The sequence below is a fragment of the Trematomus bernacchii genome, unplaced genomic scaffold (assembly GCF_902827165.1).
Source record: "Trematomus bernacchii unplaced genomic scaffold, fTreBer1.1, whole genome shotgun sequence".
NCBI classification, from domain to species: domain Eukaryota; kingdom Metazoa; phylum Chordata; class Actinopteri; order Perciformes; family Nototheniidae; genus Trematomus; species Trematomus bernacchii.
This window is the reverse complement of record NW_022987720.1, coordinates 7,715,325-7,732,223: the sequence shown is the minus strand read 5'-3', so window position 1 is coordinate 7,732,223 and position 16,899 is coordinate 7,715,325. Positions and strand designations below refer to the sequence as shown.

At 41.4% G+C, this 16,899-nt stretch overlaps 1 protein-coding gene across 2 annotated transcripts; it reads left to right on the top strand.

The window, feature by feature from the left end:
• The first annotated feature begins 852 nt into the window (after positions 1–852).
• Positions 853–16,899, top strand: sh2b1 (SH2B adaptor protein 1). Of its 2 annotated transcripts, XM_034142760.1 has the most exons (10): positions 874–1,106; positions 2,525–4,598; positions 7,319–7,420; positions 8,005–8,096; positions 8,174–8,256; positions 9,483–9,632; positions 10,096–10,307; positions 10,736–10,910; positions 11,959–12,049; positions 12,725–12,859. In XM_034142760.1, exons 2-10 carry the CDS (start codon positions 2,895–2,897, stop codon positions 12,744–12,746), a joined length of 2,631 nt encoding a protein of 876 aa, XP_033998651.1. In that variant the 5' UTR covers positions 874–1,106; positions 2,525–2,894; the 3' UTR covers positions 12,747–12,859. The 2 variants fall into 2 exon arrangements, with proteins under 2 accessions (XP_033998652.1, XP_033998651.1); XM_034142761.1 differs by lacking the exon at positions 11,959–12,049 and having other exon boundaries at positions 853–1,106; positions 12,725–16,899.

The following is a 16,899-nucleotide window of genomic DNA, read 5'->3' as shown; positions in this document are numbered from 1 at the left end:
TATTGAAATGTAAAACAAAATAAATAAAGAATAAATAAGTAAATCAAATATATGGAAATATATACAGAAATAGCTACAATAATGAATAGATATTATATATTTATTTACAAATTACAAAATATTAGTTTATTCTCTTACATATTTTTTCCCCTGTGTATTGTTTTTATTTATTCATCTTTATGTTGTTGACATGTATATATTTTAATCTCTTTATTTGTACTTTTCTCTGAGCTGGTGCGGGTTAAACCAGTATCCCTACTCTTATACAATTACTAAATATCTAATAGTAATATTCTAATGATATCATTTGGGCTATAATATTATGAGAATACTACATTGTTATAATTCAAATACTTGAACTACATTTGATTGAATATCTTACATACTTTAACAGCATATTTTGTGTGCCTATAGTAGCCTACAATATTATTGATTTGTAGTATACTAGTTTTACCTGTTTAGAGATATATGACTTTTAAAATATTTATAATAGGAGTAGTGTCGTACCCTTTGTTTTTAAAACTAAATCACTTTTTTTCATTATTATTTTTACAACTGGTGCTTGTTTTATTAATTATATGAGCTTATGTTTTTTTTCTTCTCCAAGCACATTTTGGCTGCATTTTGGTATGAAATATTCTATATAAATAAATATATAAATAAAGCTGAGTTTGTACTTTTTCTAAAATAGGCTGAAGGATATTTTTCCACTACAGTTTGTTTGCTTGTTTACTGAGATAGGGGTGGAAATCCGGGAGGAAGGTGTCAGTCTACGTCGCTGTTCTCCCACGGGGCTCATTTTCCCGTTTACCTTCACATGTGTCACTCGAAACGACTCGTCCGGTTAAATCCAGCGTTTTTTTAAATACTTTTTTTAAACTGCAGCTGTCAACGACCGAACACCGACCTAACGTACTACCGAACCATCGCGAGAGTCAGGGGCAGTGTGCGAGAAGAACGGGTCCAGGCAAGGCATAGCAATATTCATATTTAGCAACAACAACAACAACCTTTAACGAAGAATTATTATTATTTCGTTATGTGAGTAAAAGATGGATGAAATGTGTGCCACCACACGGATGAAAACACTGGACTCTGATGTACAGGTAGAGAAAACACACACAACGTTGTGCTGAAGCAATATTGATAGCTAAGCTAGCTGGTTTATTAATAGCTAAGCTAACAGGCTAACGGTTAGCTTAGCTCGCAAATACTCTTTCGTGATAGCTGCTTGTTGTTGGGATGATTCATTATGTGGCGACATGTTATACAAAATAAGACATATCATACGAATTATTATTAAATAAAGATGCTAATTATCAGCAGGTCCGTTAGTTAGCTGACGTTGGTTAGCTATTGTTAGCTAGCGAACGTTACACGTATTTAAAGAAAGCTGAATGAGCAACACTCACATTGCTAGTTCATGTTAGCTAGCTAACAAGTGCGAATGTGATATTTGAAGACATTCATTAATAATTATCAATCATTTATATGTTTGACAGTGGTGGAGGATGTGTTCAGTTAATATAATAAATGCACAAATGTAATCCTGTAAAAATACTATGTTACAGTAAAAAGTCCTGCCCTGAAAATGTTACTGCAGTTAAAGTATAGGCTATAATCAAGAAAATGTTGTTAAAGCATTTAAAGTATAAACATGTCCCAGATATGACCACTTTACTATTATACTTGATATCATTATATTTGTTTTACTCTTGCAATAATGTAAAAGCAAGGTTTAACTGTTGTAGTTGGTAAAGGTATAGCTCGTTTTCAAATACAAACTGAAGATTATGTGTATTATGGTTTATCTGCGTATTGTCAATGAGTCGTTTGCTTTGTAATAATAGTGGAAATAATAAGAAATGGCGTCCCAATTACCCAAAACCCAAATCGACATATTAACCATGTGTGCTTTGACCAAACCTCCATTTACTTTTATTACTAACATATGAGGTGGAAAAAGCAGCACATTTTCTCGTTTTTGAAATCATGTTTATACATAAAAAGAATGAATTAATATTTACATTATAATAATCGACTTTGATTGTGTTTACGAAAACCTTGATCTGAGGAGAATTTAAAGCTGTCAGATAAATGTAGTTTAAGTAAGTAATGTACATTCAAGATGAAAGAACTTGTTCCCAACACAAATCAGAGCTGATTTCTAAATCTTCCATCTGACTAACAAGGTAACTCTAATCACATCCTGTACGCTGGTTATTTAAATGTTACCTGGTTTAATTAAACGTTTTTGGGCTCCCCTCCTTTGCAGGTAATTCTCACGGCAAATGTGGAAAGCTCTGCAGATTATTTTTTCAAATCCAGGTTTAAACAGATTGTTATGTGCATTGGTCCGGATAGACTAATAGCCTTCATTCTGTTGTTGTTGTGGTGATAGCTCTCTTAATTTCTCGATCCGTAATTCTGCTGCAACCTCTGATGTAATATTCTTCACCTGTTAATTACCAGCCTTTGTAGTATTATTAAACTGATCTCACAGTTTGTTTCTGTGTTTTTACAGGATGTGGCCACGCTTCTCTGGATGTATGACAGAAGAAAGGGCAGGTCTAACTAATCCATCCTCCTCTTCCCATCCTCCTACTGGCTGTCTGAATCTGATATTTTCTTGCTGAAAGTATTACAATTATAAAAATAATGTAGCAGAAAGCTGAGCCTTGAAGATATTTGACCTCTTTTAACCCCATCTTGCGTGGGTCCGGTGCATTTCAAGTCTTCTTTTTAGATGGGGCTCCTGAGCACGACACTTAAGTTCACACTCATTTGTAAATTATTAGACCAATGTGCCGTGTTTGCCCCCAGTCAGTGACCCCAGCTGTGCAATCACTTCAGCTTTCTGTCGTATGTTTGAAGTGATTTGATTGACCATCAGGATGAACGGCTCTCTTTTAACCCCGCCCAGCCCGCGAGCGGCAAACTCCTCTCCTCTACCTCCTTCCCCCTCCCCGTCTCCATCCCCTCCATCTCCCTCCATGCTGCCTATGTCCCCCCGGCCGCCCCCTCTCCCCCCTCTGGTGAGCCCTCCACCACAAGCTCACCCATCTTCCCTGTCAGACACCCCCACCCCCTCCCCCTCTCCCTGCCTGAGTTGGACCGAATTCTGTGAGCTCCACGCCCGCGTTGCAGCCGGTGACTTTGCACGGCACTTTCGGGCTTTCCTCCTGGAGAACCCCCACTACTCTCCGGACTCGGCGTCCGCCTTCTGCCGACGCTTTACCGACCGCTTCGTCCGTCACTTCCAGAGTGAGCTGGAGGGGGCGCTCCCGCCGAGCTGTGCTTCTGGGGAGGACGACATGGCGAGCTGGGCTCCCCAGTCAGACGCTACTTCCCTGGAAGAGGAAGCAGTCTCCCCTCTGTCGGTGACTGGGGCTGCTGTCCTCCCGTGCCCCCCCACCAACACAATGCGGGCTTTATCCAAGCCAGCACCGGCACGACTGGTGTTAGAGAACCGCGGTGGTGACAGGTTCCAAGATTCCTACGCCCACACCCAAGTCCTGCCTCCATCCTCATCATCGTCATGCTGCTCCTCAGTGGGAGGCAACAACGGGAGGCGTGAGGAGCGGGGCGCCATGATGGCTCCGGGGAACGGGGAAGCTCCAGTGGAGGAAGAGGAGGACAGCTGGTTAGGGGTGGCATCTGTGGGGGAAGACGTGGAGCCAGAGGAGCAGGAGGCAGAGTTGGCGGAGGTGGATGGTGCAGACCCCTGCTACACTATTTCACCTTCCTCGTCCTCTCCCCCGCCCGGTAACAGTACGCCCAACTCCTCCAAAAACAAACTGAAGAAGCGCTTTTCTCTGCGGAGTGTGGGGCGTAGTGTGCGGGGGAGCGTGCGGGGCATCCTGCACTGGCGAAGCTCCTCCAGCGACTCCGCCCAGAGCCAGCTGCCCTCCAGCTACAGCTACACCATGGGCGTGCAGGATGCCACGCTGGTGTCAAGCTCAAAGAGGAACTCTGGCACACAGCCTCCTACACCCACCTCCTCCATGCCCGTTTCCCTCTCCATGCCCCTCTCCCTTCCCCACTCCTCCTCCTCCTCACTGCCGCCCTCTTCTTCAAGTAGCGCCACCTCTCTGTCTCTCTCTGAGGCGGCGAGGGATCGGCGGCGGAGCAACGGCGAGGGAGGCGAGAAGGAAAAGTGGAGCCATCGTCTTGAGAAGCTCAGACTGTCACGATCCCCTCCCCCTCTCCTCACTCCGACCAACGCCGGCCCTCACTCCGGCTCCTCTACGCTGCCACCCAGCAGCGCCGCCGCAGCCGGCATGGGACCCCCCAGGAAGGTGGGCCGGCTGGTGCGGGAGGGTGGGGTGAGTGTCAGTTCATCCAATGACGAGCTAAGCGGAAGCCACGGCTTCTCCGGCTTCTCGTTCGGGCTGCTGCACCACGGTACGGACAACAACAACGCTGCCTCGGGATCCTCCACTGCCGCTCAGGGGGGGGTGCAGCCGCTGGCCAGCGGGGGGAACGTCCCCTGGAGAGGAGGACGCTGGCATAAGTGTCGTCTGGTCCTCAAAGAGAGGGACCGGGAAGGGGGGGAGCGAGGAGAGGAGTACTACCTGGAATTCTTCATTCCACCTAAAGTAAGTGTGGGAAATTGAAACATGTTTAATTGAAATACTTTTAGCGTTACGAGGTCAGATCAACTTTATTGATCCCTGCCAAGCAAACTGAAGTATCACTGCAGCACAGGTACAAGAGCAGTTGTTTAGTTTAGTATTTAGAGTACATGATCTCCTTTTATATTTGAGTTATTGCTCATTAGTGTTTTATATTGTTTAGGTTACTTTTGCTTTTTATTTTTATTTTGTTTCTGCTGTAACACTGACATTTCCCGCGGGGATTAATTACCCTAGTACCCTACCTGCTTACCTATAAATATAGAAGCATTGTGAACATATACTATATACAAAATACATACAAAAAATGTTTAAATGCTATATACACAAACAATATATTAAAGGTGGGGTAGGTAAGTTTGAGAAACCGGCTCGAGATCGCTAGAATTTGAAAATACACAACCGGAGAAAATCTGCCACTTCCTTATAGAGCCCCTCCTCCAACACACACGAACGCGCACATGACCAATGAGGGCACGAGATAAGTTTGTGCACAGATGGAAGGCTGACAGGCAGGTAGGCCATCCAATCATTTTAGCCGGGCCGGCTAAAATGATTGGTCGTGCTTTTTACAGCACTACAGCTTCCACAGATGACATTTTTTTATGGATTTTTTGTCAAAGCACTTAAGATATTCATTGCTATCGGGATGTTAGATAGATAGATAGATAGATCGTACTTTATTGATCCCAAATTGGGAAATTGTTTTTGTTACAGCAGCATAAAAGGCATTTTACAATAAAACAAAATATACAAGAATAGAAATAAAATAAAATAAAATATAAAATAAAATGTTAAGAGCATTCCATGGAATATAACAAAAAGTGTATCTCGAGTCGGTTTCTCAAACTTACCTACCCCACCTTTAAGTAGTCACAGACAATAGGAGGAGCAAAGGATTTTGCAATATATATATATATATATATATATATATATATATATATATATATATATATATATATACAATGCCATTTTTCTTGTTTTATTGCATTAAAACATTTAATTTAATTTGATTTTTCGAGAATTTGTATTATTTGATGTCTACAACTTTGAAGATGCAACAAATATTTGTTTTGTGAAACAAACAAACAAGAAATAATAATGCAAAAGAAAAAACATGAGGGTGCATAACAATCACCCCCCCCGAAAGTCAATACTTTGTAGAGCTACCTTTTGCAGCAATAACAGCTGCAAGTCTCTTGGGGTATGTGTCTTTAAGCTTTGGCACATCTTTCCACTGAGATTTGCTTCCATTCTTCTTGGCAAAACTGCTCCAGCTCCTTTAGGTTAGACTGGTTCCGCTCGTGTACAGCCATCTTTAGGTCATACCACAGATTTTCCATTGGATTAAGGTCTGGGCTTTGACTAGGCCACTCCAAAACGTTTACATGCTTCCCCTTAAACCACTCTGGCGTTGCTTTAGCAGTATGCTTTGGGTCATTGTCCTGCTGGAAGGTGAACCTCTGCCCAAGCCTCAAATCTCTGGCAGACTGAAACACAGTTTCCTCAAGTATTTCCCTGTATTTAGCTCCATTCATCACTCCTTCTATTTTGACCAGCTTCCCCATCCCTGCCGATGAGAAACATCCCCACAACATGATGCTGCCACCACCTTGCTTCCCTGTGGGGATGGTGTTCTGAGGGTGATCACAGGTGTTGGGTTTGCGCCAGACATAGCGTTTACCTTGATGGCCAAAAAGTTCAATTGTAGTCTCATCCGACCACAGGACCTTCTTCCACATGTTTGGGGAGTCTTCCACATGCCTTTTGGAGAACTCCAAATGTGTTTTCTTATTTTCTGATCAATGCTCTCCTTGCACGGTGTGAGAGTTTTGGTGGGCGGCCCTCTCTTGGCAGGTTTTTTGTCGTTGAATATTTTTTCCATTTTAAAATAATGGATTTAATGGTGCTTCGTGGGATGTTCAAAGTTTGTGAGATTTTTTTATAACTCAACCCTGTCTCATACTTTTCCACAACGTTGTCCCTGACCTGTTTGGAGAGCTCTTTAGTCTTCATGGTGTCGTTTTCTTGCTTAGAAAGGCCACTTGCTGTGGTATGTTTTAAAACATGCTCTTTTTCTTTCACTTCACCAATTTTGACTGACTTTGTGTGGGGGTCTTGCCATAAAATCCCCCCAAAAATATTATATTATTTTTGCTTTTAATGCAAGAAAATAGGAAAAATGGCAAGGGGGGTGAATACTTTTGCAAGGCACTGTATACTCTCGCATGTTCATATTGCAAGCCAGAGACAAATAAATAATTCAATTAATTGTTCTACACTAGTTGATAAGTTCTTTAGAATGGGGTAGGGAAAATGTTGGTAATGCTCTTACTGCCGTGAGTTAGATGTGCAGATTGATTCCTCTCCCATGTTTGTACAGTCAATTTAAAAGCCCAGACAGCAGCCGGTTAGCTTAGCTTAGCATACAGACAGGAAACAGGAAGAAACAAGCCTGGCTCTATCCAAAGGTAATCCATCTAAGAGCACTTTTAAAGTTTGTCTAATCTAATACATTAAATAAAGTTCAAAAACAATAAGTCTAGGTTTGACAGGGTTGATTATTTCTTGCCTGGGAGCAGTGACTTCAGGAGTCTCCACTGGTCACAAAGACAATATTTATGTTACACTTTTGTAGTCAACTAAAATGTATTGATTTCAATGTTGCTGGTTTGTCCCCCCAGTCGTCGAAGCCCCGGCTGACCGTCCCCTGCTGCTCCATGGTGGATGTGAGGAGCACCACGGCGCTGGAGGTCCCCGACAAGGAGAACACCTTCCTGCTGCAGGTGACCAGTCTTTATTCAGCTTCACTTTGTGTTTTGAAATGCTTTGTATTGTAATTTCTTTGTGGTTTTTGCAAGCAGTTTTTCTTTACTATTCTTTGCTATGACTTGCTGATATTATTATATATGTTGTTTTACTATTTTATTTAAGTTACCTGAATCTCTGAAAGGTTTGCTGTGTAAAGGACAATTAAACAAATACACCACTGAGAAAAGAGTCAATTAAAGGTAAGTTAAAAAGATACCTTCTCAGGATTAAATTCAGAGGCTTTATTGTCATATGAACAATAGCTACATCATAGTTTTTGGCATCAAATATCTCAAGTCCAAGGCTCCTCCTACAATTCAACATACTATATTTAAGAAATACAAATAAATACAATTGTGCAAAAAACATAATGCTGCAAGTAAAATGCAGGAATAAGTTTATGCACATAAAATTAGAAAAAGATCAAACGGAATATAAAATTAAACACTGTACAGTATAATAATCAGTTTTGTAATATTCAAAAAATATGTGGTTCAAAAGCCTTTGTAAGTGATGCTGGCCCACATATTAATACATCTCTTTATGTTACACCTCTCAGCTGGAGGGCACGGCGCAGTACGTGATCGAGACTCGTGACGCTGTGCAGATGAGAGCCTGGCTCAGTGACATCAGGAACGGCATCTGTCTCAGGTAATGAAATGATGAAAGAACAAGGTCACCTCAAAGTAAGGTACGGACAACATGATTGAACTGTCTGCCTCCCACAGTGAACAGGAGGATGCTGAAGGTGTGAGTGTTGGGCCGCTGGACATCAGTGGGATGCCTGATCTTGCCGACCGTCTCTCACAAGGTACGTCTAAAGGTTTCCGTGTGTGTTAAGCATCGTCTCAGAGGATACACTCTGTATATACACAGATAGGCTTGGCCAATAACTTTGCAAGATCATGCGCTGCTCTCACTTTTTAAATCACAATGATGATATTTCAACCAGGAGTAGATTTTTGAGCTATAGCTTATGTGTTACTTATTGATCATTCTTGGGTGTATTTTCTGCCAATACATTCTAAACTTTTTGTATTAATATTATTAGTTTGTAGATGCATATTCAGGGTTTTGTCTCAACTGGATAACAGGGACGCTGCGCCCTCTTACCAAAATGATTTTTTTACCTGAAAATCTGCCATCAGACGGCATAGACAGCTTTGTTTTCACAGAGCTCCGACGCTGCGTTGTTGTTTACGTCGGCGGCGCCATCTTGTATATGGGCGTCATGTTCTCGCGAGAATTGATATATCTTATATACAAGATCAGCGCCACAGTATTGCCCTCATACTATATTTTGCTAGAAAAACCCCTGCATATATATATATATATATATATATATATATATATATATTAGCTGTTAATGCGCCAAAGTAAGCCACAAGGATATTTGTAATTTGTAGTTGTTTAAAAGTTCTTTATTGGGGGTAATTCATTTTTGGGGATTTTTTTCCCCGCGAGATAGCAAGTTAGTTAGTTCAGATTAATTTGTTTTCATGTCTGTACGCTGAATTTAAAAGCTAAAGCCAACAGCTGGTTAGCTTAGCTTAGTATAAAAGCAGGAAAGCCTGGTCCTGTCCAAAGGTTTTCCATCTACAAGCACCTCTAGAGCTGACCGATTCACTTATATTATAATATATAATATATATATGTTATATGGTCTAATCTTATAAATACTAGGTTCAAAAGCAATAAGTCTTGGTTTTGACGTATTACATTATTTATTGGCTGGAAGCATGGACTCCAGGATTCTCCACTGGCTGCAAAGACAATATATTTCAAATATATATATTGCCGGCAGATTTGCCAGGAAAATGATAGTCCTTTTAAATGAAAGACAATGCACAAAGTATAAAATGATTGTATTTTGAATGATATATGATTTATATAATATGTGTATTTGCTCCTGTTGGTTTTGCTAGACTTCAGGCGAAGTAGTATAATACTTATTTGATGGTTCCTCGATGAATCTATCTATCCCTCTACATCTTTATGTGTGTGTTTATACTCTCTGCTGCTTGTTTGTGTCCTCAGTTTGTTATGGAGGAATAGGAGGCTCCTCACCTCTGATGGACCCTCTCCCCCCGGAGCTGCCCCCCCGAGCGCCTCTTGACGAACCAGACAGCCGGATTCTTAGCGGGAACAGCCTGGGCACACCCTTCGCTGAGACGCCAGACGCCACAGGTGAATACGATCCTAAGACGAGTAATAATTGCAGATATTGAACCAGAGGTGTGGTAATGGTCACAACATGATCAATAATGCATGCTGCATGCTAATAGGTTAGCTTTCAAATAAAGAAAAGCTCCTTAGAATATTAGTTAGGGTTTGTGCTTGGAAACATATCGGTATTATATTGATATTGTGATATGAGACCAGATATCGTCTTAGATGTTGTATATTTCGATATGGCATAAGTGTATTGTCCTTGTTTTAAAGGTATATATCACTATGTGATATTTTTTCCAAATGATTTACTATTTATAAAAATGTCACTGTCGACCCTACATATCAAGGTAACAATATGTCGGGTTCTGATAATCTCCCTATTGCCCAGCCCTGGTTATGGTTCAGTTTAGTCTGATCTGTTTCAAACACCACTTGACCATCTTTTAAACTTGAATACCCAACATGCACCACCCTGCAGGCTCCTTCCTGTTCTCGGATGTGATCGCTGCGGAGGCGGTGGAGCACCCGCTCAGTGAGTGTCAGTGGTTCCACGGCACGCTGTCCCGCCTCAAAGCGGCTCAGCTGGTGTTGGCGGGAGGACCGGCGAGCCACGGCGTGTTCCTGGTGCGGCAGAGCGAGACGCGGCGCGGAGAGTACGTCCTCACCTTTAACTTCCAGGGCAAGGCCAAGGTGAGTTTCATTTTGAGCACTGACTTCATAATAGGACTATTATTCATACAAAATGAATCATGTTACTACATTTAAATCTCTGATGCTACTGCTCTATTAATATATCTCTTTCTTTTTCTTTTGTCTTTTCTATCATTGCAAATAGCTCTCAAATATGAAATCAAGTTTAAATATATTAATTAATAAATGTGAAAAAAATAGAAAATGTCCACCAATTTTTTCAGACCCTGTCTTAAGAAATCTTGTTTTGTTTGACCAACATTACCATATTCAATTTACAATAATATAAAAAAGCAACACAAATTCACGTTGCAGAAGCTGTAAGCAGAATGATCTGCACAATTTCATTTCTTCCAATTTAATATAGTCAACAAAAATGTATTGGTAAACTGGTAAACCTTGAGTTTGACTTGCTGTCCCCTCTGCAGCACCTGCGTCTGTCCCTGAACGAGGACGGTCAGTGCCGTGTGCAGCACCTCTGGTTCCAGTCCATCTTCGACATGTTGGAGCACTTCCGTGTGCACCCCATCCCCCTGGAGTCCGGCGGAGCCTCGGACGTCACACTCATCAGCTTTGTAGGGGCCACCGCTGTTCGCCAGCCAGGTACCATCCCCCCCGATCCTGCCCCTTTATTTATCGGTTCATGGAATAAAACGTATTCTACAAGAATAATAAACACAAACAAGGAATTGAACTCCGGGAGCTCGCACACAGGACTATAGAAAAACACTTTCAGCTAAAAACAAGCTTATAAATATAGCTGAAATAATAATTGAACTCATTAAACTATATTTCTAGTCATTTTAAATTCTGATATGTTGTATGTGTAGTCAAGTCGGGGTTTACTCGGGTCTAAACCAGTGTACAAACCGAGTTGTGTACAAACCGAGTTGTGTTTACTCGGGGCTAAACCAGTGTACACACAGAGTTGCACGCCGCCGTGTGTAGGGGCCGTTAGTTGCAGCCCTACTGCATTATCCTATCAGGCGATTCTGCACCATCAATGTATTCTTTTAACCAAAGTACCTGACAGGGACAGAACACTTTTTGAAGCAAAAACAACCTTTTAACATATACAGTGCTGCACCATTAGTGTCTGATTAACTTAAAGGGGCCCTATCACGCTCACTTTCACGTTCATATTTGTATTTTGTTCCTCCCCCGTGACATGTCTCCATGCTTTAATGTTCAAAAAGCTCTTTATCTTTCTCATACTGCCTGTGCTGCAGCACCTCTTTTCACCCTCTGTCTGAAACCAGAGCCCAGTCTGCTCTGATTGGTTAGCTGGCCGGCTCTGTTGTGATTGGTCGACTGCTTAAAGAGATCCCGCCCCTTAACCTAACACTTACAATGTGTTGGAGCGTGAGCCAATAGAAGCGCAAGTGTTGCATAGTGATGTCACTACTCATACTTACATTTCTATGATTTTGTTTCAACATTGAAACTGGATTACATTATATATTATTATATTATATTTTCATCCTTCATTGCAGGTAAAAAGCTCAAAGAACAAAGAGTGCAATAAAAGTGGTGCAAGTGACATAATTCTGCAAGTAGAATGCAGGATTATTCCCCTGCAGCGTCTCCCTCTGCCCATGTGTTGTCTCACCTCTCTGATGTTGTGTGTATCCGTTGGCTCGTCCCTTTGCAGGCCGCGACAGGGCAGGCAGTCGGCCTACAGTCTGTGATGTCATCACCACGCGCCATCCTGACTCTCCATCAACCCCCATCTCTGACTGTGTGTAAGTGAGACCAGACTCAGCTGAGAGAAACTTAGCGAGTGAGAGAGTGGGGGGTGTTTGGGAGTGAGTGGGGACATATTTGATGTGCTTAGTTAGAACGGACATATTTCTCTCACAACAGGTTTGTAACCTTTGATTTCAACACAAAGAAATCAGAATTTGGCGACTCACATTCAGATTGACACTTTTGACAGAGACTGGAAGATAAAATATGTTTTGACTAGTCTACAAGTATTCTGTAAAACGTCACTTTTTTTAGTGTATTTGAACTTATTTAATCATTTCGATCAGACTTAAAAAAACACATCGGAAGATATTTTTGTTTTCTCTCAGGGCTAACGTACATTGCCCACCACTTAATAAACTGTGATTGTGAGTGTGTGTGTGTGTGTGTGTGTGTGTGTGTGTGTGTGTGCTCCTTGAAATTGACTGGCTCCATGACTCCCATGGACTCCATGACCGCAGACCTCTCCACCTAACATTCACTCACTGTCACTTTCTCTCTTCTCTCCCGCCCTCCTCTCCTCCGACTACGCTGTCACTTCCTGTCACTTTTGTCCTTATTTCCTCCTCTTCCTCCTGCCTCCTGTCTCCTCCTTTATTTACACTTTTCTCTCATTTCACCCCTCTTTGTTTTTTTTCTCTTTTTCTCTCGTCTAATTCCTCTCCATGCAGACTTGACCAGCAGACCCCGTAGCCCCCCGCTGCCTCCTCCTCTGCCCCCAGGCCGCCCGCCACCCCCGACTCCCCCTCAGGAGAGAGCTGACGAGGCGGAGCCAATGGCGGCGGGAGGAAGTGCAGCAACAGGAGGAGGAGGAGGAGGAGGAGGAGGAGGAGGAGGGGGGGCGGCGGCGCCGGCCGTGGCGACGACGACAGCAGGAGGAAGTGGCGGCGGAAGTGGAGGCAGCGGCGGTGGAAGTGGGGGAGGAGTGGAGGACTGGGAGGAGCGGGACACTCCTCTCCGCCAGCTGGAAGCCGGGGAGGGGGAGGAGCGCGACGGAGCGAGGGCGCCCCGAGCCGTCGACAACCAGTACTCCTTCTTCTGATGAAGGGAAGAGCAAGAGCGGGAGCAGGAGGAGGAGGAGTGTGTATGTGCGTTTGTGTTTGTGTGTGAGCGAGCGTGAGATTGGATGAGGCGGCGTAAATCATAGCCATTCATAACCAGTATTTTTATTTTGTTAGCAAGGTTGGAGGCGAAACGGAGGAGAAGGAGAAGGAGGAGGAGGTAAAAGTACTAACACTAAACGAGAGAGAGAGGAGACAAAGCAACGGGAGAGACAGGCGGAAGCAGCTTTACGACACTAACTAGCGGTACACTTGTTTTTATTTTTTTGTAGTCTAATAAGCTTTGATTTTTGCCGGTACGAATCGCAGCGGGCTCTCTCTCGCTGTGGAGCCAGCAGACCTGATACCTCACGTCGGTCCTGCCAAGTCAAACCAGAGGCCAAACACACACTCACACACATCTGCACTGTGGCAGGTAGACCCAAAACTCTACTCACTGGTACACAGCAGGCTCCTTTTAAAGATGATACAGATTTAAAGTTTCTGAATGTAGCGTCTTTGGTATTTTTCAACCCGGACTCTGTGGTCACATGTTTTTGCGACTGATGGAGACAACAGTCATGACATTAGTTGACTTTTGAGCGTTATGGGTAGAGCTGCAAGGGTTAATCTATCAGTTGTGAAATATGAAATGAATCGTCCACTGTTGTGATAATCGATTTGTCAGTTTGAGAAGGAGAAAAAAGTCCAAATGTTATGATTCCATCTTCCTAAATTTAAATACCTTTTTGTTTCTTTGCTCCAATAAAGACTGTAACTGAATATCCTTGAGTTGTGGACAAAACAAGACATTTATCATCTTTCACTATTTTCACCTAATCGTCAACTTAATCGACAAAGATGATTAGTGTTACAATTAAATTAAACTAAATTAGTGTTAGCCGCTACACACGGCGGCGTGCGTTGAAGCTTCAACGCTTCTCCCCATTCACTTTGAATGGGGTGGCGTCACGCTTCACCGAACTGCATTGTGGGAGCAAAGCATAGCAGTTGCTCGCTTCAAAAGTTGAGCAATGTTCAACTTTTGAAGCTTCGACGGAAGCGTCAGCCAATCGAATCATATGCCAGTACAAGCTCTAGCCAATCAAACCGCTGCTTGTGTGTCTGGGGCGGGAGATTCATGTGATTGGTTGTTGGTCTGCATTATCCTATCAGGCGATTCTGCACCATCAATGTCTACCACTAAACGTTTGAGTTGACACTGACTCAGGCTCAGGTTGTTATTTTAAGCATCTGACAACAATATAGAAGCAGTCTGTAGAGAAATATAATGTCTTTCTTTACATTTCCCCCTTGATGCACTCTGTTGTGTCTAACAAAGTCTCACTCAAGGAGGAGTCACTTTCTGAAATCTCATGTTGCATCCACGTTGTTGAAATCAGCTAAGTATTTCTTAGATTACACTCTATTTCTACAAGTCACAGGACACAATAATAACGTGATAACTGTAAAGGTAAAGAAAGACACTTTCCTCCGTAGGATACTTTCCATAATGTTGTCAGAAACCTATAACAATCTGAGCCAACTTTTTCAAAACTCAATTATTTTCATTGTGGATTAAACTGTGGATTATAATGTTCAATCAATTGTTTTGACTAACGTGTCAGAAAAAAGGGGGAAATGTTGATCAAATGTCTCGTTTTGTCCACAGCTCAAAAATGTTCAATTTACTGTCATAGAGAAACTAGAATATATTTATATTTACAAAACTGGAATCAGAGAATTTAAAAGTTTTTCTCTTGCAAATAATTATTCAGACCGATCAATCGATTATGGAAATAGTTAGAAATACTTTGAATAGTTAACAAATAATGCATTAATCTGTGCAGCCCAAATACTGAAGCGCTGAATACTGGACTCATTTCAAAATGGTTGTCACAATTGTATTCTGTAACTGACAAAAATATGGGGGAAATAGGGTTTGGTTAAGAAGTTAACTTTTAAAGAAATATATTAGCATGAACACTTGATACGCTCATGGCTGATTGGAATAGCTACAAGACCAAACCAATGTGAATTCTTAATAAATAATATGATATATAATTGAATGTATTGTAATATTAATAATAACACTAATGGTGGTTTCAATATGTTTCCATTTATCAAGCAAAGAACATGTCCTTGGTTCAAGCTAACATTTGACAGCTTGCTTGTTGTATTTTACATTATCGTACATTTAATTACATATATTTGTTCAATAAAAAAAGAGAATAAGTTAGTATATGACTTACTATTTAAAAAAACAAAAGAAAAATGGAAACTGCAAGAACATTTGGAGACAAAAAAAATCTATCAATGACATTGGGTTGTTTTTCTCAGTCAACTAGTAGTTTATAGACTACACACTTTAACAATTGTATAATAAAAACAAGCTAGTCACTTTTCAAAACCAGGGGAAATTGTTGGTAGCAAAAAAAAATATATATAGAAGTTCATCAAACAACATATCTGTATGGTGGCTTATTAGGGCCATTGTACCATAAATAAAAAAAAATGGGGAGAGGGGTTCAATATTCAGAGAAAAAACTCATAGATAAAATTCCAAAATGTACGAGAGAAATAACTTTGATATTACCAGAGATAAATGTTGTCAATTTATGAGAGAAAACAAAACAAATTTGTTCCTGAGAAAAGACAATGTACCATTTTAATCTAAATCCCCCCAAAATATGTTTTTTCTCGCAAATGTATTACAAAGAATATTCACGTATTCTAGTTTAACCACTTTCATTGATATTTTATTGAATATTTCCCAGTTTTTTTCCCTCTGAATATTACGCCCCTCGCCCTGCACTGTATTAATTATTTTAGCGATGGCCCTGATACGCCACCTCACACAAGGCGTCCTGAAATTGAAATGTTTTCAATGGAGTTTGGCGTTACACAGCAGAGTAATGTAATGTTTTGGGTCTAAGTGGCACATAAACCGGAGCAGGCAGGAAACCTTTACCTCAGTCACACTCAGCTGCTCAGTTAATGTCTCTCTCTCTCTTTCTCTCTCTCGCTTTTCTCTCTGACGCAAAAGAGAAACTATTGATAATACCAATAACAATAATTATTGATGGAAATAATAATAATGATAATATTAATAATAACGGTCCGAATAATAGTATTAATTGTATTTGTTTTTAAGACACCTTTTTATTTTTATTTTGTATGCTTACTCCATGTAACACTTGTTCCGACTCCATCTTGTAATTGAGACTGTGTTTGTGCCTTTTTTTAATTTTTGGGATAAAAAGAAGGAAAAAAGTATATATAAGATTTGCTATGAATTCCTCATTCTCAAGGCTACTCTCTTTTCATGCTGTCCTCTCCTCCTCAACCTCATTCTCTATTCATCAAGGGTAAAGAAAAAAAAATACAATTAGCAGAAACATTTCAATGAGAATACCTACTTTTTCTACTTGTGCCTTTCTGTGTCTGTCGTCATCGGCCTGCGTTCGTGTCGCTCTGTCTTCATCGTTCAGTTTAGAGCTTTGCCCGTTTCTTTATCCACCACATAAACCACCCAGTCATTTCTACCGGTCTTTTTTTTTTTGCTCATGTATTTGTCTATATGCACCTTTTCCCCTCCCCTCCCCGTGCCCTCCCCTTCCCCACCTTAATCATCATGTTTAGTGTCCTTTTCTCAGTTTCAAAACTCTTTGTGCCTTTCTCTGTCTCTTTTCTCTCTTTGCTGGGACCGTGTGTTGAGGGCGGGCAGCGTCGTCTGTCCTCCCTGTGTGGTTAGTTTCAGGTACTACATTGAATTTAATGATATAATATAAATATAGTGAAACATA

Coding starts and splice junctions, on each gene's coding strand:
- sh2b1 (XM_034142761.1), top strand. CDS start 2,895: ATGAACGGCTCTCTTTTAACCCCGCCCAGCCCGCGAGCGGCAAACTCC. Junction 7,421..8,004: donor AGAACACCTTCCTGCTGCAG/GTGACCAGTCTT, acceptor TACACCTCTCAG/CTGGAGGGCACGGCGCAGTA. Junction 8,097..8,173: donor AGGAACGGCATCTGTCTCAG/GTAATGAAATGA, acceptor TGCCTCCCACAG/TGAACAGGAGGATGCTGAAG.